This window comes from Scaptodrosophila lebanonensis, unplaced genomic scaffold (assembly GCF_003285725.1).
Source record: "Scaptodrosophila lebanonensis strain 11010-0011.00,11010-0021.00 unplaced genomic scaffold, SlebRS2 tig00001415-arrow-pilon, whole genome shotgun sequence".
NCBI classification, from domain to species: Eukaryota; Metazoa; Arthropoda; class Insecta; order Diptera; family Drosophilidae; genus Scaptodrosophila; species Scaptodrosophila lebanonensis.
This window is the reverse complement of record NW_022060742.1, coordinates 11,910,755-11,918,776: the sequence shown is the minus strand read 5'-3', so window position 1 is coordinate 11,918,776 and position 8,022 is coordinate 11,910,755. Positions and strand designations below refer to the sequence as shown.

Here is an 8,022-nt window from a genome sequence, read left to right as displayed (position 1 = left end):
TTTGCATGACTTAGTGCTGGCCTGGGTGACAATGACAACGACAACGACTATGACAACGACAACGACAACAGCAAAACAAACACAATAAAAACTGGAGCATACATATGGGCGCATACGAAATGCGTGCATAGAACATATCGCGAAGTAGTGTGTGTACCTTGTTGAACGACTGACAGGCAGCTGGTGTGCTCAAAAGTGGCAGCAGGTGGCTGACAGTATAAAACAGTGGCTGTGAAGCCAGCACGGGCAACTGAGGTGCTTAAGATTAAGGTAATGTGCCCGGCGAATCAATTGAAAATGCCATTGATGTACTACTCGTATGTCTGTAACTGAAAGAAATGGACGGAGAACGAAATCGAAACACAACAAAATGGAAAATGTGTTAAATTGAATGTGTTGAAATTGTATAAGTTTATTTTCTAAATGTTATCTCAACGGGGATAACGTTGCGTATAAGCAATATTTACTTTATATTTATATTAGTGCCATAAATGCAATTCAACGAATTTGTTCTACAGAGAATGCTTCAATTATAGGCTTATATATAGTAAGTACTACGAGCATGCAGGCACAAGAGAGAAAATAATGGGAAAATATGTAGTTAATAATTTGCTGAGAGTGTGATATTATAACATTCCTTAGATAACTTAAACACACTGACTATATTATGAGCTTACTTGGCTCAACATAAAATAGACAATATTGTTTCTAGCTAATGCCTAGAATGCGAATGAGCTTTTAACATATTTATATTAGTTGATGTAGACAAAGGACGCCAGCTCGCGAAGAGCGGTTTGATTGCTAAACAGCTAAGGAGAAGCACGGAGTACACTGCTCTGCAATCGAAATTTACATAAACAACAAAACTTAGACTCTTTAAAGATTGTGGCAGGAACTAGGCCGGGAATATACTGCACATATCCTGAGCTCAAGCAATCGTGCAGCAGAGCAGAGTGCAAGCAAGCACGAACGACTTAATAATCTGCCTAACAGCGTTCTACAGCACTTGAAGCATAAAGCCTGGGAAAACACTGCCACTTGCGAGTTCGCCTGAGCCAGGTGCTTGGTAGAGACGAAAAGCTCACCCACTATCTCCTGCAACTTCAAATAAAGGAATGCACATGCACAACCGATTTACTCATAGCTTGCTTGATAATCAGTATTGTAAGGAACCAGAAACGGATGGATATGCTGAAGGACCTACTCTACCACTGTCCAGCACGAGCTCAGGCATACCTTACTGGAGGAGACGGGAAAATGCTCTCCCGGCGGCGCACGGTTGGCGTTTTTGATGCACAGCAGGAGGCTGATGAATTAAGTCGATTGCAAAGCTAATTAGCTTGGATATTTCCAATACCCAACAACACAAAGAACCAATTTGTGTCTATAAGGGGCTGTCAATTGCGGTCCACCGGGATAAACTAACATTCATGTTAGACTTAAGAGCAGTTTATTAACACGCTATATATTTGGAAAATAAATGTGGTTTATCAGTTTTGTTACCGTTTTTGATCGTTTTTACGTTGAAACCTTTTTACAATAAAACAATTCTTATATCTATGACCGCATACGAAACTCTATTATCATCAATATTGAGATTTTCTTTTTTTATTCTATTGTTCCTTTTATTCATCATATGGCAAAATGAATATTAAATATCTTGCATTTGCATTCCATTCGGAATGAAAGCATTTAACAATCACCGCAACATTTTCGCACATACTACAAGTTTTTGACAAATGGCGAATGCGTTAAAAAGGAAGAGGAGTGTGCAACAACCCTAACTGCAAACATGAGGAGAGCATTGTTTAATTGCCCGGCCAACAAATTAAAACAGACAAGCAACGAGAGCGTTGGACACTATAGCCGAGGGGTGGTGAGGGAAGGTGGTGGCAGCAAAGTGTTGAAGTTTTTAATTTATTTAGCAGAAACTATGTCAGTCATGTACGAATGTGCACTGTAGCTGCTGTTGACGCCGTCCAGGGCCAAACATTAAAATAGTTTAGCTAAAAGCGTAAAAGCCAAACTGCAAATTTATGTCAACATTTAAAATGCAAGGCACACAGCGGTGCACATTGGATCAAATATATTGAAATACATATCATATTTTCTAAAAGATATAATACTTTCTAGAAGCAATAATGATTTTAATAATATCTGAAGACTGCAGATGGGTAATAAACTTTTCATATTTTGTTTCTTTGGGCTTATCAACACGTCCTTTTTATTAAATTTTTAAATTAATTATTTATTATTATATATATATTTCATTTATTTAATTAAAATGCTTGCAGTTTATTAAGAATCCAAACTTGATTTAAAATATGCTTTGAAATCATGTTAATATTTAATATTAATTTTAATTCAATACTAAAATAAAACTCCAGATTTACAAACTTTTGGGGTCTTTAAAAGCCAAAGAATGGCATTTATTATAGATTATAGTTTCGGGCATATGGCTGCCACCGGAGCATCTGCGAAATTGCTTTCTGAGAGAAAGCTTCACTTTTTTAATAATTTTTAGCCAGGATCTCAAGTACCCGGACGGATAATTGTTCAGCCGATTCAGCTCACAGTATCTTAATCTATCTTAATTGGTAGTTTTTCGAAAATGCAAGTCAGTCAACAAGACTTCAGAAGCGTTCTGTCTATAGTTCTCCTTGTGCACTGAATATTAAAATAAATTTCTACAATTTGAAAATGTGAAGAATATACAAATTGTGTAAATAAGTATGTAATTTTTCGATACACAATAAGTTGTTAAGTATAATAGCTTTACTGACGAAACTTGATTCGAAACACCCAGGAAATTAAAACAAATCTAAGTAGTAAACGAGTAACTGTTGTAATAATCAAAAGGTTTTCTAACACAGATGAGTACAGCGAGGTTAGAAGCAACATCAAAATTTTGCACCCGATATGATCATTAAACGGAAGCTTATAGTGATTTATAAGAGTCAAGGGCAGCATTTTCTCTTCAATATGGTACCATTAATTATCGAATTATCTGATGAGTTTGTTGAGCCACAAAATTAAGCAACAACTGGACATAGGCCGTTGATGACAGTGATTTAAATGTGTATTGTTTTAAATTTTTGACCCAATGTATGGTGGAAAAGTATGGCGACCAGAACTTGGGGCACATGAAGCCGCACAACGACAAGCGTCGCTTAATGCGCATTTTGGTCACTTAAATGTCCAGACAAAGTGGGAACTGTGTCTCCTGTCTGCTGGATGTTGAATGCTGATGCTTTTTATTACTGCAGCATATTTATCTTCATCTTGGAGCGCATGCCGACTGGTTCGAGACGTGCATTTGATGTGTAACTGCCGAGCCGCAACCGACCAGCTTGGGGCCACCAGCGGCAGTAAGGCATGTGGCGCCTGTTTGAGGCCAATGCAGTCAATTGTCCTGCTGGGCGCGTACTATCCCTGCCTCTTTTCTGTTTTGCGTTTGTGTCACCGCTTTGCTTTGCTTTGCTTTTGGTTTGGTTTGGTTTTTATGGCGCCAAAGTTGTTGTAGTTGCTGCCGTTTCTACACTCTACTACATTCCCTTGCCCTCTCCTCAAATACACCGCTGGACATTCATAATTCTCTTTGAATTTATGCACACTAAACTGTTATTTACGATACTCAAAGGCATTTAATGCTATACAAATGTGACCATGGAGAATTTGCAAGTCGAGTGCAACGGCTGAGCAACTGAAAGCAACTTCAGGAAATTAAACTGCATGTGTGTGTGTAGTGCAAAGAAGCTGACAACATATGTTTACGAAAAGGCGGATATTAGTTTTTAAGCTAAAAAAAAAGTGTAGCAAAGAACCTAACGACTATTACTTACAATTGACATACTTTCGATAGATCAGCTGAAGGTATTTTAAAATGATGGCATTATGCTTTGTCCAAACATTTTCTTAGATATCTCAAAATTATTATTATCAAGCTCTGTTAAGATACTTATAATTATCAATTGATATTGAATTTACTCTTCATGGCAACAATAATAGGTATGCAACAATGATTGGTTTCAATGTAAACTATAATGTAATCGAATGTGAATGAATGGATTCCATTGCCACAGCAGATTTATTTAAAAGACTGTGGCACTGATTGATAATATTAAGTGAAAACTATATTTTACCACATGCAGCCGTTTAATAAAGTAAGTAAGACAATAATACCACTTAAAAAAAAAACAACCTGTCCTTATTCCAGTTACCTTTACTCTCCAGTAGAAATATCTGAAATAGACGCTTCATTAACACAAGCGTGGAAAATCGATTAAACGTGGTATAAAAGGTTCTTCAAACATGATTTAAAGCTTGCAAGTTTCAAGAACAACAGACACGATAAGACATCCCAATTTATATTGTTTTATAGAAGAACAGTAGAAACATCTGAAATAGAGTCTTAATGAATTCAAGTGTAGAAACTCAATTATTGGCGGAACAAAGGATTTTTCAAACATGATTAAAAGCTTGTAAGTTCTAAGAATAACAAAAACGATTAGATTTCCCAATTTATATTGTTTTATGGTAGAACAGTAGAAACATTTGAAACAGGCGCTAAATGAATGCAAGTGAGGAATAAAAGGTTATTAAAAATGATTAAAAGCTTTTAAGTTTTAAGAACAACAAATCAACTCGATTAGATATCCCAATTTATATTGTTTTATATTATAAATATGTGTTCTCTATTCACAACAGAAATTATGGAATACAAAAAATTAAGAAAAATATTATACAAAATGATTTGAAGATGATTGATTTACAGATGATTGATTTAAAGATTTCCTACTTCCCCTTTCACTGCCACAGTTTTCCATCGCATATTTCTAGCAGCATTTTATGCCGAAAATATAGCATGTCCCGTTGCGTAAAATTAATGGGCTGCCCCCGTGCCACATGCTCCGCATACATGCAAGTGAATACACCACAGTCCTGACCATTTGATTGTTTTGGTAGACCGGCCACATTGACCAAACGCCAGGAGCTCGAATTAAATGGCACCTTCAGCTTATCCATCGACTCCGAAGCCAAATAAATCGCTAACGCTTGCAGAAACGGCAAGTTGCCTCCATTCAACGAATTGTAGTAGCTTATGCGTTGCGTTCGCATATCTATGATGGCCAAGCACCAGTGCAGCGATTTCTCATTGAACGGCACCAATATGAGGTCCATTTTGAAGAGGTCGACTGTACGGGTCCAGCGGCGGACAGCAGCAAAGCCTCCATTGAGCAAGCGAGTGGCGAAGAAGCTGCTCATGGCATGGGTGCGTGGCAATCTGCTGTTGAGTTGGCCGCGCTCCCGCACCAAACCCATGAAGATGTTAATAACCTGATCATTTAACCAGTGGCCACTAATGAGACATGACAATTGGGAGCGTGTGATATTCAGATTGAATTTGGTGCTCAGCACTTCATTAGCTGGACCCTGCAGTATATACCGGCACCGCCTCAAAATAGCGGGAGTGAGCTTCTCACAACGTTCCGCGTTTTTAGGCAAGAATTTCGATATGAAATTATCTTTATAAATTTGAAATCGATCCTTCAGCGTTTGAGTTCGTGGCAAAGTTTCTTCCCCAGCAGCTGGCATAGTCGCTGGTGCTGCAACAGACTGAGGAACTGCAACCAACTCTTCTTCCTCTGTGCAGTCTATAACGTTATCATCGTTTGCCTTCTCGAGTAGTTCTTGATACTGACAATATCGGAGCAGTGAGGAGTCATGAGGAGTCCTACTGCCGAAGGGTTGAAATTTGTTCTCAGTACTTTTCGAACTAGAGCTTGGTTCCACAATCATTAAATCGTTGTCTGCGTCTTCCATGTTGCCGAATGCTAGCTGAACACAATTGAAGCAAATTTAAATTGATTTAACGATGCAATAAAATTGAACTTGTCGAGCTAACCAACACAATTTAGAGTAACCCCACCTTCCTCTTTGAAGGCTTATTAATTTTGTTTTAGCGGTTGTAGTCCTACACAAACGCCTGTAAATTTAGTAAACACAGAATTGAAGCCCAATCAAAATTTTGTTTTCATTTTAAAAATCTGGCTTTTAATGTATTCGAATAAAAGCTATGAACACATCACAATTACAAAAGGACTTTTCTTAACAATACTATAAATACAAATCTAAAAATGAAATTGGACAAAAAACTATACGCCTTCTGCGTTCAAACAAAAAAAAAATGAAGATGAAAAATGTAATAGAAAACAATTTCATTTTCCGATGGCGAACACCTCAAGAACTGATTGCCAACTCCTCGCATTGGATAACATTCTTAATTGTGTATACCTTTGACTTATTTATGAAACACATAGTTACGAACACTTAATGCCATTTAAAGTATCAATAACATGAGATTGTGCCGAACTTAAAACTGCATTGCCAGCAGGTCGCTTCGGCACACACACAAGCAATCCACTAAGCTCCACTGGCCTCTTCAGACTGGCGTGCAAATATGGAGCAGCTCAGTAGAGACCCCTGCCACAGGATTTGTTCACATCCGTCGAGCAAATAGTGCAACATACATAGAGATTGAAACCAAAGGGTGGCAGTACAATGGATGTTTGGCTGTTCGACTGTTTAGTTGGTTCGTTTGCAGTTTGTTGTTTGGTTCGTGTTTTACTCAAGGGAATGTCTGTTGCAATATGCAAGTATTTGAAATATGCATAAGACACGCACACTCACACACTCACACACACAGTAGCACACTAGCACATGATACATATCACACATCATATCACCAGACTCAGCACTAACATTGGTAAATAGCGGAAACGGATGTTTGGCACTCAAATGCAGGCAGGCAGGCTGGCTGGCTGGCTGGCAAACAGCTGAGTCCACTGGACTGAGGTTGCATCAAATTTACATAGAACAGTTGGTAGGGTCTAAGGAAACAAAGCAAGGACATCGACAATGACAACAACAACAACAGCAGCAGCAGCATCAAGTACGACAAACAACAGTGCGCCGTGTGCACTTAATTTCCTTTTCATTATCAAATCATTTTCAACTGTATAGGAAATTAGTGCGTCTAATATGGAAAATACTCGTACAGTTGACAGTTGTGAGTGAAGCGCCAACAACCATCATCATCAAGAGCAGTAAATGATTTATATTGATGGCAAAATCAAAAGGAAAATCTTGAAGCCCTTGGTTGTGAGCAGCTCGCAATAAATCAATATTAATATTTTGTGCATTTTGTCGGCGACAGCTTTCTCTCTCTCTCTCTCTCTGTCTCTATACTCTATGCGTTTTGCTGCTGACATTTATTTGTATACAACGATTTATGTTATTAATGCCTATGCCTAAACACATGCATGTGCATAGTAGTGGGAATAAACTATAGCTGTTGCTTTTCACAGCATCTTATTACATACCATGTCTACACAACATGACGTATACGTAATGTGTGCACTTTCCGTTGACATTGAATGTGACAAGTGGAGTTCCAAAGGTTGACAACGAAAATAAAACACGACGCAACACTTAAGGTTAAAGTCCTATTTGAGAAACTAGGATATTAAATTGTTGAGTTGTAGAATTGGAAACGAATTGTTCGACCACATATTTGAGTTTTGCAAAAATTCTTGGTTATTTGAAAAGTTTTGAGATTGTAGCAGATTATGGAACCGAAGCAAAAAAAAATCATCTTTTATGAGCTCCCGAAATTGGCAGAAATAGAAATCACTTTCAGAATGTTGAAGGGAAGCTGGGCCGCGATTCTGGCTATTCTTTGGCTTAAATACCCAAAAGCTGCTACAATAAAAAATTTTAAATTTCCCTCTTCGCACAATATAAGTCCACTATAATGTGATGTGCATCCTTCTTTATACTTCAAATGAATAAATAATTTTCCAAAATTGATTTTATATAAAATAGTTTAAAAATTTTTAAAAAGTGTTATTTATTAATTGATAACTTCTAATTGTAGAGAAAAAATTAATACGTATAAGGCGATTGCGGTCTTCTTTTAGTTGATAAATTAAAATACAAATTTAAAGATGGGTTTCCTTGCTA

The 8,022-nt window shown here is 37.4% G+C and overlaps 1 protein-coding gene across 2 annotated transcripts; it reads right to left on the bottom strand.

The window, feature by feature from the left end:
• Positions 1–4,647: 4,647 nt before the first annotated feature.
• On the bottom strand, positions 4,648–6,084 carry LOC115632886 (sentrin-specific protease 1-like). 2 transcript variants are annotated; one of them, XM_030530165.1, is made up of 2 exons: positions 5,930–6,084; positions 4,648–5,838 (listed from the first exon to the last, which is right to left on the bottom strand). In XM_030530165.1, the coding sequence occupies exon 2, from the start codon at positions 5,821–5,823 to the stop codon at positions 4,807–4,809; it is 1,017 nt and encodes a 338-aa protein (XP_030386025.1). In that variant the 5' UTR covers positions 5,824–5,838; positions 5,930–6,084; the 3' UTR covers positions 4,648–4,806. The 2 variants fall into 2 exon arrangements, with proteins under 2 accessions (XP_030386025.1, XP_030386027.1); XM_030530167.1 differs by having other exon boundaries at positions 5,910–5,962.
• Positions 6,085–8,022: the final 1,938 nt, after the last annotated feature.

Excerpts from the sequence above, each read along its gene's own strand:
- LOC115632886 (XM_030530165.1), bottom strand. The coding sequence starts at position 5,823 with ATGGAAGACGCAGACAACGATTTAATGATTGTGGAACCAAGCTCTAGT.